Source organism: Lithobates pipiens, unplaced genomic scaffold (assembly GCF_037356315.1).
Source record: "Lithobates pipiens isolate NorthernLeopardFrog02 unplaced genomic scaffold, aLitPip1_a1.2 Scaffold_30, whole genome shotgun sequence".
Classification (NCBI taxonomy): Eukaryota; Metazoa; Chordata; class Amphibia; order Anura; family Ranidae; genus Lithobates; species Lithobates pipiens.
In genome coordinates, this window is record NW_027507791.1 from 167,322,901 (window position 1) to 167,343,096 (window position 20,196).

Sequence of the window (20,196 nt, forward strand, 5' to 3'; positions counted from 1 at the left end):
AGGAAATTGCTGAGGGGCATGTTGAGCCCATTGAATTTTTTTTTTTTTTTTTGTCCCAAGCGATTGAATAATGACACACAAAAAAAAAGTTGTCACTAAATGATATATTGCTCACACATGCCATAGTTATATGTGGCATTGCACCCCAAAATATATTCTGCTGCTTCTCCGGAGTATGGGGATACCACATATGTGGGACTTTTTGGGAGTCTAGCCACGTACGGGACCTCGAAAACCAATCAATGCCTTCAGGATTTCTAAGGGTGCACATTTTTGATTTCACTCCTCACTACCTATCACAGTTTCGAAGGCCATAAAATGCCAAAATAACACAAAACCCCCCAAATGACCCCATTTTGGAAAGTAGACACCCAAGCTATTTACTGAGGCATGTTGAGTCCATGACATATTTTTTATTTTGCCACAAAATATAAAAAGTTGCAGGATTATTACAATTTTTATTTTTATTTGCACAAAGTTGTCACTAAATGATATATTGCTCACACATGCTATGGGCATAAGTGAAATTACACCCCAAAATAAATTCTGCTGCTTTTCCCGAGTAAGGGGATACCACATGTGGGGGACTTTTTGGAGCCTAGCTACGTACGGGACCCCGGAAACCAAGCACTGCCTTCAGGATTTAAATATAAAATGCTACTAAAAAAAAACTGTTAGCGATCGCAAGGGATCAGGCCTGACTCTGCGAACGCTGCAGTTGTGTTAAGTGTTTTGTAAGTGACAGTGATCGATCGATACTCCACTTGGGTGGGCTGGGCGGAGGGGCAAAACGCAGGTGCTAGCAGGTATCTGGGTTGATCCCACTAACAATGCGTTTTTTTGGAACCCTAAACTGCTGGGGACGCTAGTATAGATCTGATCAGATCAGATATTGATCTGTTCAGATACTATACCACTATGGGAGGTGTATGCTTTGGGTTTTGGGTGTAGACTAACCAGAGTCACCCGTAACACTTATACGGTGATCACTGGTGAAAGGGTTAACTAGGGGCAATCAGGGGGTTAAAACCATTATTGGGTAGTATATGGGGGTACCTAGCGCTATAAAAACCTGGCGGTGAACCTAAAAAAATAACTAGCTACCTAGCGGCACTAGTGACACTAATGCAGCGATCAGAAAAAATTATCGCTTAGTGACACTGGCAAAAGGGCGTGAAAGGGTTAGCTAGGGGCAATCAGGGGGCTAAAACCATTATTGGGTAGTATATCGGGGTACCTAGTGCTATAAAAACCTGGCGGTGAACCAAAAAAAAATAACTAGCTACCTAGCGGCACTAGTGACACTAATGCAGCGATCAGAAAAATTATCGCTTAGTGACACTGGCAAAAGGGGGTGGAAGGGTTAACTAGGGGCAATCAGGGGGTTAACCCTTTATTAGGGGGTAGGGGGCTACCCTGGACCTAACACTGCCCTGACAGTTTTTACTGTCACAACTGACACTAAATGCAGTGATCAGTAAATAAATGATCACTGCAATCAATGACACTGTGACTGGGAGGGGGGTGGGGGGATTTGTGTGCCTATGTGTACCTACATGTCAGTGTAGTGTTTGGTGCACTTACTTTCTGTGTTCTCCTCGCAGTCCGGTCAAAAAGACCGCCCCGAGGAGAATGACATCACTTCCTCCCTGCCTTTGTTTACTATACACAGCGGGGAAGCTTCTCATTCACCAGGAGCGATCGAGAGGGGATGGCCAGAAACCAACGGCCATCCCCTCATTCCGGATCACTCCTGCAGCGAAACGGACCGCGCATCCAGTGGGAGGGGGTCCGATCGGACCCCCCCACCCGCTGGAAGGCGAGCACGTACATGTACGTGCTTGTGCCTGTCGGTGCCATTGCACCGACGTACATTGCCATGCGGCGGCCCTTAAGTGGTTATCGGCTGCAAAGTTATGATGAAATACAATATAATTTATCCAAAATAGGCATACATCACTCACAAAATTCAAACCAATAAAAACAAATGGTTTTGAAGGTGAAGATTCCCATGAGATGTCCAGAAGGCCTGACGCGTTATGGGAAAATTACGTCCCCTCGTCAGGGGCAGATGTCTGGAGGGAGTCACACTGTACACTAAAATCAAATATGTTAATTAGTAACAATATAGACAATAATTATCAGTTGCTTAAAGCATAGGACATACAGCATAAAAAATTGTATAACAAAGAGCATATCCAGAGCGGTCACCATAAATTATTCGCTGCTGGGACAGTGGCGACACTTGGATTGCAAATAGACACCACCAAAGTCAAATGGACAGAGATGTAACCATAGGGTCCCCACTTATCCACACTAATCCCCCACGCTGGCACCAACCGATATCACACAAGTAACTGTCACCATTGAATGTCTCCAAAAGGTCCTTTCCTCAATGTATGATAAATTCATGGGGTAAAGGATAATAACTGAGTTATACCCAATCTAGGAAAAGCCTTACTTTCACAAATATGGTTCAGTAAGTAATATAACCACACTTCCTAAACTTCCTGTGCAAACATATTGGGGCCTGGTGCTTTGGACGGGGTTAATTTGCAGATCGTGGAGGAGATTTCATCAAGGGAGATGGGGGCATTGAGGGCTTCTAGTTGTTCAGGGGTAACTTTAGATAGGAGCACACTATCTAAGAAGGAACGAGCAGCAGTATTATCTATGGGGTCTGGGGCGTAGAGGGCCGTATAGTAGTTTAGCATCACCTTGTTAATTGCTTGTGGGGTGGAGTGCGTAACACCCTTCGCGTCTTTAAGGGAAGTGATGTGTGTCGGGTGGAATGGGCCCTTGCACAGCCTCGCCAGGAGCTTGCCCGCCTTGTTTCCAAACTTGTGGAGTGTTGCGTCGAGTTGGGATCTAATTGTTCGAGTGTATCCGCCCAAGTGTCAAAGCCTTTCTTGGCTGCCTGCCATTCGGCTCTATTGTCGAGGGAGTCGTTAGTGGAGAGGGATCTTTGGGCTAGATGTAGTCGCGCACTGGCCCGTTTGTAATGGGACAGGGTGTTTCTCTTAAAGGAGGATGCATAAGAGATGATCCGGCCCCTGAGAAACGCCTTACCGGCATCCCAGAAGAGGTTCGGGGAGTCCGAATGGGGGGAGTTTGCCTCCGAGTATTCACGCCAGGAGTCCGCCATAAAGTGTTGGAAGTCAGGGTTGTTGTGGAGATACGAGGGGATACGAGGGGAAGCGCCACAGTTTTGGGTGAGGTGGGAGATCCAGGTTGTCAAGTATAACTGAGATCGGGGCATGGTCAGAGATAGCTATGTCAAGTACTTCTGCTTCAGACAACATGGGGATGAGATCGTCAGAGCCAAAAAAATTGTAGATTCTCGAGAACATATTATGGGGGTGTGAGTAAAAGGTGTATTCCCTGTCCGCTGGGTGGGTTAAGCGCCATAGATCACGAAGATGAAGAGATTCCATGGTGGAGGCAAAGTGGGAGGGAGTAGAGGGAGCACTTTTCAACCTGTGGAATGGGGGAGGGGGGATCTGTCGTCCGTATGGTGCAGGATGTCATTAAAGTCACCGCCAACTAAATGGGGGGGGTCTGGGTGGTGCGGAGGAGCCAGGAGGTCAGGTCGCTATAAAAAGACTTGCTAGGGTTATTAGGGGCGTAGACGTTAGTGATCACTAGTTCTTTGGTTCCCAGGCGGGCATGCAATGAAAGGAGCCTTCCCTGAGAGTCTGAGTGCGTGGACAGTACCTCGCAGGGGAGGTTTTTGTGGATCAGCAGGAGAACACCAGCTTTACGGCTAACGGCATCGGAGCCTAGGACTTTGCTGTCCCAGAGTTTCTTCATACGATGAAAATCTGGAGCGGATAAATGGGTTTCCTGCAATAGGGCAATATCCGTTTTCAATCTTTTTAGGTGCCTGAGGACTTTCATTCTCTTATTAGGAGACCTAAGGCCTTTCACGTTCCAGGATACTATTCTCATGTCAGGGGGGTCGAGAAAAGGAATTGGGCCGATTTTAAAGATTTGTCGCCAGCCGGTGGGCAGGGCAGGAGAAACATTTGACTAAGTAAGAGGGACCTGGTGGGGCTGTGGGACACGTTAAGCATGATCAGAAAGGAGACGTTGTCTCCGACAAAAGGTGGGGGGGGGGACAAGGGAGGTGGGGAGCAAACTTAAACACAAACAAAAACATAAACACTTGAGCGAACTTCGCTTTTTTCCGCATGGAGTCACTGTGTAGGCCAGCCCCCAGTGCACGACCCAAAGGTATAGGACAAGAGCGTCCGGGCGGTGAGCATGAACAAGGGTGTGGCTGTAAATTAAGAGCTAAAGAGGACACGTGCCAGGGTGTAGCATTGGTCATGCACAGTGAGTCCAGGGGCAGTATAATACAGTCAAAAAAAACAAGTGGACAAAGATTTTCATACATACATGCAACGTAAACATTTCAGTATAAAGACCCAAGAGAGTGGATTGATCCACAGGTATAACATAGAAAGTATAAACTATAAAGTATAAACTATAAAGTATAAACTATAAAGTATAAACTATAAAGTATAAACTATAAAGTATAAACTATAAAGTATAAACTATAAAGTATAAACTATAAAGTATAAACTATAAAGTATAAACTATAAAGTATAAACTATAAAGTATAAACTACAAAAGTGCAAAATACAAAAGTACAAATTGGCCGCAGAAGCGACAGGACCACTTCTAACCGAAGCCAGGGTGCCAATCGAGGCAGAGGTGGCCAAAAACGACGTTAGTGCGTCTGCTAAATGGGAGCAGAGCTTAAGGCTGATCAAAACTAGGAACAACAGGCATAACAGTGACCGTGCCTGATTGGAAACAGTATATAATAAAGTAACTTACAAAACCAAGTCAGGCTGGTGGTCCTGGTGAAAGGGTCACCGGTGAGGTGAAGAGAGGAGGTTCCAAGGGGACTGACATGTCATCACCGAGGGGTACCACAATGATGGTGGTCCGGGGCAGAAGGCCTGAAGCGTTTGGGCGAGTCCTTCCGGGGGCTCCTTTGGTCCAGGGAGCGATTGAGCGATGAGGACTTGGATGGGGTGTGGGGGTGCGTACCCTGGTGAAGAGAGCGTAGGAATGCCTCCGCTTCGGAGGAATCTTGGAAAGTCACTTGGTCGCCATTTGGAGCCTTAAGGCGAAGGATAGCCGGAAAGGCCAGGGAGAATTTGAGTTGCATTTTGAAGCGTTCCGAGCACACCTGCTGGAATGCTTTCCTTTTCTTGGAGACCTCGATAGAATAATCAGCAAAGATTAGGACCTTGATTCCATTCAGTTGGAGAGAGCAAGTTTGCCTGAACTTCTGCAGGATCAGGGCCTTGTCAGAGTAGTTGAGGTACTTTGCGATTATGGGTCTAGGGGATTTGCGTTCAGGTGCGGGGGGACCCATACGATGGGTGCGTTCAACCGTGCAGGGGCCCGGAAGGCCCAGGGCTTCTGGGATGCTCACTGTACAAAAGTCAGATAGCTCGGAGGACTGTAGTGACTCGGGGATGCCTACGAATCGCAGATTGCTCCGTCTGGCCCTATTTTCCAAGTCATCGAGTTTCTGTAGAATGTATTGATTTGTCCTGTCCTGGGAGCGCTCCGTGGCTTGGGCCTGGTAAAGTTCCTCTTCCATTTCTGACAGATGGTGTTCCAAGTCATTTAGTCTGGTGTGATGCTCGCCTATTTGGGCCTTGAGCTGTTGCATGCCTGCATTTACAGCCTTTTCCACAGATGCCGTTATCATGGGGGGTAATAGAGCAGCCACGGCCTAGGCAATGCGCTCTGTAGTGGAATCCCCAGCTGGCTGTGTGGAGAGATTGCCCTGGGATGGAGGGGCTGGAGATGCTGGTAGGGGTTGTGGAGGGGGGGGGGCAGGGTCACAGCTCACCTCCATGTCCGCCGCGCGCTGTAAGGAGAATGGAGCTGAGTAGGCCGAAACCGGGGCCTCGATTTGCGGTCGCGGGCGGCGCTGTATGCGCTCGCGAGCCGTTTTTTTCCACAAACCGGTCCATGGCTATGGGGGTGATTCCAGAGGGTATTTCGGTGGGTGCCCGGCCGCTCAGCGGGATTTAAACGCCGATTTTAGGGTCGTGATGCGGGAGCTGATAAGGAGAGCAGTCACTCCATGCGGCGCCGGAACCGGAAGCTTGTCCTATGTTTTAATCAGCTGATCATAATTATTGTCTCTGTTGTTACTAATTAACATATTTGATTTTATTGTACAGTGTGACTCCCTCTGGACATGTTCCCCTGATGAAGGAACACAATTTGTCCCGAAACGCATCAGGCCGCCTGGACATCTCATGGGAATTATCACCTTCAACACCATTTGTTTTTATTGGTTTGAATTTTGTGATTGAGGTATACCTATTTTGAATAAATTATATTGTATTGTTAATTTGTTGCTGTTAAAGTCCCATCGTTTTGGGGAAAAGGGAATATTTATTTGCTTTTCTAACACACCTGGGTGGGCTCAGAGTGCAATGCACTCTGCTCCGAGTCCACTCTATTTTGAAGCCTAGTTGAGCCTATGGCTCTAATCAGGTGCTTCAAAAATACACCCCCATCACTGTAATTCATGAATAGGTGTGTTATGCATGAATCTATCCATTACTCATATAGGGGGGTGGCAGCGCCCGCACACCCTTAATGGACGAACCGCCACTGTTTAACCAGGGAATCTCTGCGTCTTCATATGGTCACACTTTGTTGCTTATCTGATCTGTTGTTTTAAGAGCAGCTAAACCTGCTGCACATTTACAACTTGGAATCCTCCACTGTCTGCTCCAGTCTCTCATAGGGTCTCCCCATAGATTTTGGGCCTCACACCTGCACCAGAAGGCGGACCAGATGCGATCAACTTGGAGGCTGTCTTCACCACCTCCCCAAGATCCAGCCCAATCAAAATGCAAGCCTTAGCAGGCTCCGCCTCGGCATGTTCTGCAGAGTAGGAGCGTAAGTACCCTAAAGCTGCCAGATCCGTTGCTGGGAAGGAAGTTGTGATCTCCCCAGATTGGGATAGTTGGTAACTACAGACCACTGTGGAGGAAAGTGAACTAGCCGGAGGGAGATCCTGTGGCTCCTGGGAACCACAGAGCTGCTGTTTGCCCCCCTCCCATCCCTCCACTGCATAGTGAACTGGCAGCTAGACATGCAGGGGGAGTTGCCGGGTCCTGGCCCCCCCCCCCCCCCCCCCCACAGTGGTGGAGTGGCAGGGCCCAGTCGTTAGAGCGACTGCTGCGACCCTGGTAGTTCTGCCACTGCCTCACAGTTATTACCTTTTGTATCATTTGACCCTCCATTTTTAGATTGCAAACTCTAATGATCAGGGCCCTTTGATTCCTCTTGTATTGAATTGTATTGTAACTGTACTTTCTGCCCTCACATTGCAAAGCACTGCACAAACTGTTGGCACTATATAAATCCTGTATAAAAAAAAATATATATATATTCCCTTGTTTTCCCTTTCTTTGTTTCTTTTTACATTAATTACTTGTTTGTTTTTATTTTTTGGGAATGCAGTCACCATTATTACTATTAGTGTGACAAGTATCTGAGTTTAAATGAAAATTCTTAAAGTATCTTTCTTCTATTTTTACTTTCAATACTTTTTTATTGCGAACAATCAAGGTACATTAGGATATTTGTGTCGTAACATCAGCAAAGGAATACCAAAATCTTAACATTGACAATAATGGCTATCGGCCAATATAAGGACTGCATGAGACAATATATTAAATACTACAAAAAATAAGTAATTGAACATAAAGGGAATCAAAAAGGTAAAGTTGGAAGTACTCATGTATAGCAGTTGATGTTGAGACACATTCAACAAGCCGCCCTCAGGCTATTCAGGAGGATCCTATGGAGCAAAGATCTCAGATATGCCCTTAGTCACAATTTTCAAGCTTATAAGGCACAAAATGTAAAACATTATAAACATTATGGTAGAATTGTTGTGGAAATGTGTATTAACCACTTGCTTACTGGGCACTTAAAGCGGGATTCCACCCTAAAGTGGAACCTCCGCTGATCGGATCCCTCCCCCCCTCCAGTGTCACAATTGACACCTTTCAGGGGGGAGGGGGGTGGAGATACCTGTCAAAGACAGGTATTTACACCCACTTCCGGGCATAGACTCCCGTGGGAGTCTACGCCATTTCCTGCCCTGCCGCGCTGTCTGCTGGGACACACACGGGTCCCAGTGACAGCGCGGAGATTTCCTGTTGCGCGGCTCGCGCATGCGCAGTAGGGAACCGCTTCACTTCCTGATTCCCTCACCTAGAATGGTGGCGACAGCAGCCGAGAGCCGAGCGATCGATCGGCCTCGGCTGCCGGCACCGCTGGAACCCGGGACAGGTGAGTGTCCATTTATTAAAAGTCACCAGCTGTAGTATTTATAGCTGCTGGCTTTTAATATTTTTTTTTTGGGTGGAATCCCTCTTTAAACCCTCCTCCTGCCCAGACCAATTTTCAGGTTTCAGCACTGATGCATTTTGAATGACAATTGCACGGTTATACAACACCGTACCCAAATGAAATTTTTATCATTTTTTTTCCCACAAATAGAGCTTTCTTTTGGTGGTATTTAATTCCAGCTGCGAGTTTTATTTTTTGCTAAACAAACAAAAAAGATGCAAAAAAAAAAAAAAAAAATCATGTTTAATAGTTTGTTATAAAATTTTGCAAACTGGTCATTTTTCTCCTTCATTGAAATGCGCTGATGAGGCGGCACTGGTGGGCACAGGTAGGCTGCACTGATAGGCACAGTTAAGGTGGCACTAATAGGCACAGATAAGGTGGCACCGATGGGCACAGATAAGGTGGCACGGATAAGGTGGCATGGATGGGCACTGATGGGTACCACTGATAGGCGGCACTGCTGGGCACTGATGGGCACTGGTAGATGACACTTATGGGCACGGATATGTGGCACTGAGGTGCAGCACTGTTTTTGCGGCAGATTGTGGGCACTGATAGATGGCACTGTGGGCACTGATAGGTAGCACTGTGGGCACTAATGGGTGACACTAATGTTTCACTTTGTCCCCTACTTAGGAGGCACTGGAAGGGGGCAGGTGGGCACTGATGATGGCCGCCAGTGATCGGCTTTTCTTTTCTCCTCGCGCTGTCAGCACATGGAGAAAAAATAGCCGATTACTGGCTTTGTTGTGATCACATGATCAGCTGTCATTGGCTGACAGCTGATCACGTGGTAAGGGGTCGGGATCGACCCCTTGCTCCGATCTATGATCAGGCGAGTCTCATAGACTCGCTGATCACAGAACGCGCCGCACGCGCACCTCGGGCGCGTAGGCCACTCGTGCACGGGATGATGTCACTAGACGTAGTCCCGGCAAAGCAGGTCCGCGCTGTAGCCGTCATTCGGCTATAGCGCGGATCTCTAGAGGTTAATGTGTGTTGTCAGATGTCCCTCAGTGTCAGTTTTGCTGTAATATGCTCATGTGAGTATTCACACATACAGACATTGGTGGAAGACCATTGGCTGCAGAAACCTTCCCGTGGACACGGCAGATCTGTTTGCTCTTTTAAGGATGTTTGTTCATGCCCCACCAAGGGACTGGCCACTCCATGGCGACCGCATCGAAACTCCTAAGTAAACAGATCTGCGTACATGGGAATTATAGCGTAACCATACAAAATTATGGCCCACATGATTGTGTGCACACATCATTACTGTATTTCTATTTGAATATACACGTGTGTGTGTGTGTGTGCGCGTTTGGTTCTTTTGAAAGAATCCAAGTGTCTGGCTGATTCTGAAGCCACCACCTTCCTTTTTTTTTCATGTTTATAGTATAAATAAAAGGAGCTGGCTATTCTCTTAAGGATTCTGTTAAGCTCAAGGTGATAACAGCATATGTGTCCATGTTACTTGGAGAAATACAAGCACACTTTCCCGGCATTATATAAAAGATCTGTTTTTGTGCTTTTAAGCGCAAATAAATGATTTGCTTATAGGGAGAAGCTTAGAATTTCCCTGAGAGAATAAAGTACCACAGAAGAGAAGGGGATGAAATAGGGTAGCCAACCTCTCCAAAAACCATCACATCCGTTAAATTTCAGGTACTGAGGAACACCCATGAAGCTCTCCCTAGGTTCCCAGATTGCCTCAAATTTCTTAACTAAGTCTTATGGGATGCTTACTGATTTCTCCTGAGACATTATCCAAGAGATTTTCCTGTTGGCCGCAGCAATGAAGACCTTGGGTTGTTTCCAGGCCCTACTATGGTCAGTTTAGCTCCCAAGAAAATGAAAAAAAAAAGATTCAACTCTGAGTCTGCTTACAGAGCAGCCTGAATTCTCCACGTGTCTGGTCCTCCTTCTTGCCCGGTGCCCCCACAGCAAACAGCTTGTTGTGGGGACACCCAAGCAGAAGTGCTCCCGGCCAATAGCTTTGTATGTCCATTCACAGACGCAGCTGCTGCTTGGACCCACCTCCTCCATCTTCTGATTGAGTTGATGGCTGTGATTGACAGCAATGGGAGCTAATGGCTCATGCTGCTGTCAAAAGCCAATCAGGAGTGTGAGTCCCCGGAGAGACCAGGCTCTCCTGGACATCACTGGATCAAGAGGGGACTCGGGTAAGTATTAGGGGGGGTCTAATGGGGCAGATGCTCACAGAAGGTTTTTTACCTTCTTGCATAGGATGCATGAAGGTATAAAACCTGCCTTTACAACCACCCAAATTATTAGGTTTTATTTTTTATTCTTAATCTCATTAAGTTGATTTGTATTAATGTTATCAGAGCTATAATATAATGGCGAACAGCAGATTTTTTTTGGAAAGACTAATGGTGATTGTGTTAAATGAATCTGTGTTTCTTGATTATCTTTATTACTAATATACGTCAATGTTAGCACTGTTCTATTTGTTATATATAGATATATATCTATAGATAGCTATCTATATATATATATATATATATATATATCAGGGCTCGACAAACCCCGGGTGCCAGGTCGCATTTGCGACTAGAATTAGCGACCTGGGGCAGCACAGGGGGGTATCCTGTCTCCTCCCCCCCCCCCCCCCGGTGTGATCGCGTTGGGCCGGGCCGCCAGCGGCTGGTAATTGAGGCTGCGGCTTTGAGGCCTTCTGCGGTCCTATGTTTCCTTCTGTAATCTGGCGCCATCTAGTGGTGGCTGTTGGTATGACAGCCAGCAATGTTAATGGAGCTTTCACTGCCCGCCCATCTCCTCACCTTTACTTAGAATAAAAAAAATATATATATTGTTTAGGAGTTCTAACAACCTAGAGAATAAAATGGTGGTCGTTGCAATACTGTCTGTCACACCGTATTTGTGCAGCGGACTTACAAGAGCATTTTTGGGGAAAAAATATTTATTTAATTAAAAAAATAAGACAACAGTAAAGTTAGCCCAATTTTTTTTATATTGTGAAAAATGTTATCCCAAGTAAATTGATACCCAACATGTCACACTTCAAAATTGCGTCCGCTCGTGGAATGGCGACAAACTTTTTTAGCCTTTTAAAATCTCCATAGGCGACGTTTAAAAAATTCTACAGGTTGCACGTTTAGGGTTACAGAGGAGGTCTAGGGCTAGAATTATTGCTCTCGCTCTACCGAACGCAGCAATACCTCGCGTGTGGTTTGAACACCGCTTTCCTATGCGGGCGCTACTCACGTTCACATCTACACGCAAGCTTGGCGCGACAGGGCGCATTTAAAAAAAAATATTTTTTTTCTTATTTTGACGTTTTATTTTTTCACGGTTTAAAAAAAAAATAATAATTTCACTTTTATTCCTATTACAAGGAATGTAAAAATCCCTTGTAAAAGAAAAAAGCATGACAGGTCCTCTTAAATATGAGATCTGGGGTCAGAGAGACCTCAGATCTCATATTTACACTAAAATACAATTTAAAAAAATAAATTAAAAAAAATGTCATAAAAAATAAAAATAAATAAATGTCCCTCTAATGACTTGCAGACAGGTGGGGGGGCGTGCTATCTTCCCCTCACTCGTCTCCATGTAGGGACAGGCCCGGATTGCCATTACCGACCTGGCTCCTAACTTTTTTAGCTGGCTCCTAGATTCCAAGCAAATTTGTCAAGCCCTTTTATATATATATATATATATATATATATATATATATATATTCCTTTGCCTATGGTAATTTAATAATTATTGCTGTTGGGCAATGCTGCAAAGAAATCCCTTTTATCATTTTGTATGGAGGGCAGTGATGGGAAAGTGATACTTGTGCTTCCCAGTGGATTCCATTGTCCTTGTCCTTCCCCCTCCTATTTATTGATGTATAAATATGCTGGTTGCCTGTGCATCTGTGACTCGACAAGCGCATGCGTGCAAAACAAGTTGTCACTGCACCCTTCTACACTTGCGGTCCATGCCAGCTCCCTGTGACTTCCTTCTCACTTGCCCCTGGTGACTGAGTTTTTTACTTCCGGTGCACCTGGTCAGCTTTGATGTTTGGCTGGATGTTCACCCCTTTACATCACCACATCGACGGTTCTCACCAAGGAGCAGTTTTGATCTTCTATCACAGCCCAAGAGTATTGTAATTGTTCTGGCTTGCACACTAATGATCGCTTATAGGAATTGTTCACTATTTTTCATATTCTATTCAGATTCTATTTTTACATAGCACTTTTTCTATGCCTATAATTACATCTATCATAGATTCCATATTAAAATGTACCTGGCCTTTACTGGCATTATTTCCATCACTGGTCTCAGTTCTACTGTAGGTCCCTGAATGCGGTTTACTCTTTGTATGGTCCTGATTACTCAGCTCCTTTCTGCTTAGTGCATTTAACTGCAGGTGTATACGGAGCTTTGGGGTATACAGAGCACTTACATAGCTGACATACCAGCATTCAGATGTGAGGAAAGTCATAGATGTGAGTGTAATTTGGATACATATCTGTCCAGCCTTTTTGAGCCCATGGAATAGGCTTTCTTCAAATCTAAGATCCTTCAACGGGCTTACTTTTAGCCACCACGAAGCTAGAAAAAAGGGGGCTCTGCAGAGTTTATCTGTCATAGTCTTAACTAAATCATCTTTCTGTCCTGGGCAATTTTCAGTTTTCAGCACTATTGCACTTGGACTGACAATTGCACAGTCATGCAGCACCATACCCATATGGATTTTTTTATCACACATATATAGATTTCTTTTGGTGGCATTTAGTCACCACTGCTTTTTTATTTTTTTGTTAAAGGAAAAAAAAAAGACCAACATTTAAAAAATGCCAAAAGGTATCTTTTCTCTTTTACTGATGGGGAAGCACTAATGAGCACTTATGAGAAGTCACTGATTAGCAACAGTTATGGACATCACTGATGGACAGTTATTGTCACTTTGGGGGTTGCACTGATAATCAGGGCACTAATAAGTGCCCTGATAATCATTGTCGATATCCCCTTTCACACTTGCTGGTTACTGGCTCTCCTCTCGCTTGGCAGCGCATAAGGACAGGAATGCTGATAATCGGCAAGTGTGTTTACATTGTGATCAGCTGTGATTGGACACTAATGACCGCATGGTAAAGGGCCACGGTGAATTGCCCTTTACACTGAAATGTTATCAACTGTGAGCCATCACAAAGCCCAGTGGATGCTTGCTGCAGCCGGAGGGCATGGTTCTTGGAGGATGTCAGTTTACCTATAGCGCAGTCGGCAAGAGGTTAATAACCCACTCCACTAGATCAGAGATGTCAAACTGGCAGTCCCCCATCTGTTACAGAATTACAAGTCCCATCATGATTCTGCCTGTGGGAGTCACGCTTGAAACTGTCAACCTTGCAATATCTCATGGGACTTGTAGTTCAACAGCTAGAGGGCCAATGGTTTGACACCTATGCACTAGATCCTTAGCTGAATTTGGGATGCAGAAGGCAAGGACATTGGTGGAGCAGATCTACAGATCAACCACATTGTCCAGCCAATATACCTTCTTCAGGAATTAGAGTAGAGGTCACAGCAGGACCAGATGTTTGGATGGAAGGCCTTACAGGCTGTAGTCCTGGATTACTCCATTTCCTCTCAGGTTTGCCATCCTGGAATATGCCCTGAGAAATACCAGTAATGTTTCTGGAAATCTTCCAGGATGGGAGGCCTACTTCCCATCCTTGAATTGTTGGTTAAGGTGTAATTTGTCATTTCCCAATGACTATTCCACTCTACCAGCGCCAATGTGCAGAGCCATCTCTATCAGAATGTGTTTACATACAATATATGTTACACAAAAAGATGTCAAAAATATTATTTTAATTAAAAATATTACTACCACTAGCTGCAATACAGCACATAAAAAAGTGTAAAAACAAACACTAATAATGGCGCTCCATCAAAAGTCTTCACAATTGACCAGCATTCATGTGTTATATACACAAATTAAAGAGAAGGATTATCCATGCACTTAATTTAAAGTCGCCACCACCAAACCCCCCACCCCCGTTTTTATATATACACAGATTATTGCAGACACCCAGTGAATATGTGCAACAAAGACTCTCTGGAATAAAAATTCTCAAGTACATATGCTGCTCCTTATTCCATGCACAAATCACCTGATTGTCCCCATGTAAGTCACACTCCCATAACAGTTTTCACTCGCCAAAACGAATAACTTTACACACCTTTTGTTTCAACTGCTGTCCAATCAATCTCTCACCAGGTTTGCTCCAGGAGATAATCTCTTATAACAAAACAATGCTCCACATGGCATAATCCCATTCAAGCAGAGTTTATTAAAAAAAAATCCCATTAAAATTTAACACAATACAAACATGAATTGAATGCAAGCACTCACATTATCAACTGATTTGCCCCCAATCAGTGTATGCTAGCTCACCAGTTGTATCAGATGATCGTCACGGTCGGAAGCGTGCTGACGCTGCTGCCGGTAGCCATATGGTCAAGAACTGACACATTTTGGCATTACGCCAAATTACTTCTAAGAAAAGAAGATGCTTCACTCCGTAAAAATCTGTGATGCTTGCCCCTTGTCACTTGCGTGATAGCCTCTTTGATGGAGTTCTTATGCAATTTACACATTATGGTCATGCGCTGTGTTAGTGGCATAAAAGCCATATATGCCCTATCTATTTCCCTCTGTCTCTTCCCTGCAGCTAATTGTCACATTGGGATTTGAGTACAGGTATATCTTTTTTTCAGCAACAGAGGAAACGCTGTTTATTCTTTGGAGGGGGCAGGTAGTAAAGGCCAGCACAGGCAGGGCTGTAATTGGCTTTTTACAACATATTGCTTGTTTTTGAAATAATCCCTTCTTGTACAACAGAAGTCATCCATCAGTGTGCAACCTGATATTTCAGTACACTATTTTTTGTTAGCTAAAATGATGCTCTAACTACTGCAGTGTCAGCTGGTATGTATTTGCACAATATTTACATATTTTTTTTATTTTTATTTTTTATAATTTTTAGGAATGGTGTTCTATTCTATATCTGACGTAACAGACAAGCTAGTTGCTCTTGCTGAATATTCAGTACCAACATTACAGGAGGACCTCTGGATCAGAAGCGCATGCTTAGAAAAAGTTGATCTGTGGAAAACTGTAGTTGAAGAGTTGATTCCAGCAGCTATGGCAGCCTTCGATTTAGCTTGTACCCAAGCCCATCTTTGGAAAACATGCAAGCAGCTACTAGAGACATCAGAGAGGAATTTGCTTACCAGTATTGAATCACAGGGTATGTACATAATGAATTCAATTTTTGTTAGGGCAAGTGCAAAATAACCGGAATAAACTGTGTATGATGCAAAAAAATACTTAACTCCTAAACATTTATTTCTTCTTAACATTTATTTTGCAAAAGTATAACCCATCAAACACTGGAAATCATATAGGGGAAACATCTGAATAACAATTGACATTAGTTTCTTGTGTGAATGTGTTTTGAAAGCAACATTTGGTGGTCTGTCCATTGCTAGGCATCCTTGCTGAGGGTGAACTAAAGTCACACTTTTCAAAGTATAAGGATAGGGTATTGAAGGAAGAGGTTAAAAATAGATTATTAAAGCAGATCAGGTTAAATGGCCGCTGGTAGCACTTCGTTAAATGACAGAGTGATCACTTGTTCCGACCAACCTCCCCCCTCTCTGTACCGACCTGTACAGTGTGAGGGGAGAGATAGTTTGCAGCAGCACTGTGGGCTGTATCTGTAGTGCTCACAGCGCTGCTTAGTACCTATACTGTGCAGTACTCTGCCCATACTCTGCAGTACTCTGCCAGTATTTTGCAATACTCTGCAATCAATTTTAACAGCATTTTTTTTTTTAACCACATTTTCAGTCTTCTTTGATTTATAGAGCAAAAAATAAAATAAAAAACAGCCGTGATTAAAAACCACCAAAAGAAAGTTCTATTTATGTGAAAAAAAAGACAGACATTTCCTTTTGGTACAGTGTTGCATGACTGAGTAATTGTCATTCCAAGTGTGAGAGCACCGAAAGCTGAAAATTGGTCTGGTTAGGAAGGGAGTTTAAGGGTCAAGTGGTTAAAGATAGAAAAAAAAAAAAAAATATATATATATATATATATATATATATATATATATATATATATATAAAAAGTTTAAGCCCAGAAAGCTAGCTCTGTTCATTAGCATGACCATTCATCTAAGGCTATGAGCCCATATGGCTCAGCAACTAGGCACCAAGAAACATCAACAGGTAATATTAAGTATCAATTAACAGAACAGTAAGCTGGTGAGCACCCATAGCTCCAGAATATGGGGGATATAAAAGCAATGTCAACTAGGATCGGTCTCGGTACCTCATATCATGTGGTCTTGATCTCAGAAATAAAAATTAATAGTTGGGGTGATTTTACGGTCCCCCCAGCCACATCCTACCAAAAATTATTATGGTAGAACAGAACCAATAACAGGAAAAGTGATAGAGTAGAGCAGGGGTTGATCCGGTGGTTGGTGAACAGGAAGGCAGTACAGTGAGGGGGCAAGCAAGAGAGAGATGACATCTCTAACGGCTCGCCCTGCATCACCGCATTTCCACCCTCACTGTGCTGCTGCAGGCAGCAGAGAGGTATCATCTCTCACTGCCCATCCTCATATGTGCTGGGAAGCTGGGACGAGAAGCTTGTTTCTCTGCTGTCACTGTTGTTGCAGGATAGTGACAGTTCACATCCGGTGGCAAGTAACAAGCTGCATCTGATGACAGGCAATATGGCAAGTGACAGTCTGCATCCAGTAGTAGCAAGTAACATGGAAAGTGACAAACTGCATCTAGTGACAGGCAACGGTGGCAAGTGACATTCTGTCTCTGGTGGCAGGTGACTTGACAAGTGACATGCTGCATTTGAAGGCAAGTGACAAACTGGTGGCAGGCAATGTGGCAAGTGACAATCCACATCTGGTGGCAAGTAACATGGCAAGTGACAAGCTGCATCTGGTGGCAGGCAATGTGACAAGCGACATCTGGTGACTGGCGACGCAACAAGCTGCATGGCAAGGGACATTCCACATCCGGTGGCATGTAACACGCTGCATCTGGTGGCAGACAATGTGACAAATGACAATCCACATCTAGTGGTAATTAACATGGCAAGTGACCAGCTGCATCTGGTGACAGCCAATGTGACGAGCTGCATCTGCTGGCAGGCAATGTGGCAAGTGACAATCCACATCTGGTGGTAATTAACATGGCAAGTGATAAGCTGCATCTGGTGGCAGCCGATGGCGGCTAGTGGCAGGGGACAGTGGCAAGTGACACAATCGGGTGGGGGGGGGGGTCACAGAATCGGCATTATGGTTAGTTGAACTATTTTATATAGCAATGTAATATAAATAATGCTGTTCAGTCATCCTGACACCATATCAGCCATGGTGCTATGATGATAGAATCAGCAATTGCCCCGACAAATTGTCAGCAAATAAACAAACATTTTCTCTTTAGTTAATTGACGGACACAGCTCCATTAATCTTGACCGTGGGGTTATTATGCCACATTCAGGAGAGGACTAGGCAGAACATGTAATATATGTGAAAAACAAAAAAGCTGTACAGTTCCACCCAGGGGGAAGTCCCTCTGGCAATAACCCCTCAGCCTGCTTTCTACAGCTCAGTTTTTTATGCCTAGTGAAGAAGGGTCTAGGCTCCCTGCGGGACCATTGGTTCTGGGGATTTTTTTCTGCATGTTTTCCATTTGCACAAGATTTTAAGATCCTGTGATCTTCTATAAAGAGCCGGCTGGGTGACAGGCTGGATAATATAGATCCTTGTAGCCTCCCCAGTCTGGCCATCGAGCGTGTGCAGGCCCTAGCTACGTGATAGATTGGCCATAACATGCCTCTCAGCAAAAAGCGCTAGTTGGAACACTTATCACCGATGTGCGTGAAACCCTGAAAATACAGGATGCGGCAGGATCCACTGCCGAGGTGGCTGTCCCTTTTGGGTCCCGCAAGCCAGCCTGTACACTTAAGGTGTTTCCATATTTGACTTACTTTGATAAGTTCATATACAAGGAATAGGGAAGCCCACAATAGACCTTTTCATTCCCAAAAAGTATGGCTGTGTTGCCGCCTTAATAAATGGTCGTGGACCTCCTAGTATCCTGGTTAAACAAAGTAACCACGATCCCGGTAGAAGGGGCTCCTGCATTCAAGGACCCTACCGACAGGCGGGCCGAGGCAGTGGCCCAGTCCATGTTTGTTAGTGGGGTCAGTGCTACACCCGGTACTGGCCACAACATTAGTGTCACAGACCCTTAGTGGGAAAAACTATTGCACCACAAATTGGAGAAGCAGCAGTCTCCTTCAGTCTGCTTGGAACTAGCAGACCAGTTGGTGCACGGCCTTAAGTATGTCTGTGATGTGGCCCTGGATACACTTACCTTGCTCTCCAGAGCATCAGTATCAGCAGTGGTACTGCTGCTCCTGATCTGGCTGAAATGCTGGTCTGCAGACCAGGCGCCTAAAAAAAATCTTGGCTGATTTGCCCTTCCTTGATGAGTGGCTAATTGGAGCCTTGCTGGATGACATTATTAAGAATGTAACAGGTGCGAAGAGCACGCTGCTCCCACAGTCCAGGAAGGGTAAGGAGCCATGTCGCAGGTAAGGGCCCGCCCTTTCCACTCAAGAGGCTTTTTCGTCCGCTCTAGACCTCAGGTAAACGCGCCCAGTACCACAGGGCGACTACTGAGGGACAGAAGCGTCCCTAGCCTTGCAAGCCTGCGAGCAAAAGTGCTATCGCATGAAGGTTTGCCCCCGCCCAACACGGGTGGGGGGTCGCCTTCAGGAGTTTGCAGTTCGGTGGGCCTCTCGGCTGTCCGACCAATGGGTCTGCAAACTGATTTCATCAGGCTATAAGATAGTTTCTCTCTTGGCCACCAGATTCTTTCCCTTCAGCATACCCTTTCTCCCGGCTCGCTGGAAGGCCCTGTTTGGGGCAGTAAGGGACCTGCTCAGCCACCGGTTGATGGGGCCGGTTCCAGAAATGGATAGGTTTCAGGAAATCTATATCAATCTGTAGTCCCCAAAAAGAAAGAGGCATGTCCAATCCTGGACCTAAAAGCCCTCAATTATTTTGTGAAAGTACAAAGGTTCAGAATGAAATCCATTGGCTCTTTAGTCGCTGCACTCCATCGGGGGGACTCCCTGGCATCTCTGGATATCCAGCATACCTGCACATACCCATATGCCTCAGGCTACCAGTTTGTGGCTCTCCCCTTTGGCCTGGCTTCAGCACCCCCAGTCTTTACCAAGGTATTGGCTCCAATTTTGGCGTTGTTGCAACAACATGGGATCTTAATCATGGGTTACCTAAACAATCTCCTTCTGAGAGCAGCATCCGCCTCAAAATTAAGGGAGAATGTGGCAATCACCATGCAAACCCTAGGTGTTGAACCTCAAAAAGTCGGTACTAGTGCCGACTCAGCACCTGGAGTACCTAGGCTTACTGCTGGACTCCGTGGAAGCGAGAGTGTTTCTCCCTTCAGGCAAACTGCAAACTCTCAGAGCCGTGGTTAACCTATTGATGAACCGCAGGTGGTCGTCGCTGCGTTTCTGCATGCAAGTTCTGGGCCTCAAGGTTGCCTCCTTCTGAAGGTACCATACGCCCAACTTCACACCGGAGTCTTGTAGAAGGAGATATTGTCCAAATGGGACAAATCTCCGTGATCCCTGGATTGGCAGATTCGGGTGAGCCAGTTAGTCAGGGACT

At 45.2% G+C, this 20,196-nt stretch overlaps 1 protein-coding gene across 6 annotated transcripts in view; it reads left to right on the forward strand.

Annotated features, from left to right (window-relative positions):
- ZFYVE26 (zinc finger FYVE-type containing 26) overlaps window positions 1-20,196 on the forward strand; it is a 1,794,472-nt gene that overhangs the window by 424,277 nt on the left and 1,349,999 nt on the right. For 5 of the 6 annotated variants that reach the window (XM_077465059.1, XM_077465061.1, XM_077465063.1 and 2 more), the window contains one exon: window positions 15,444-15,707. The exons of the other annotated variant lie outside the window; for it this stretch is intronic. In XM_077465059.1, the coding sequence (XP_077321185.1) occupies window positions 15,444-15,707 (264 nt within the window). The remainder of the gene's footprint in view (window positions 1-15,443; window positions 15,708-20,196) is intronic. 6 annotated transcript variants of the gene reach the window in all.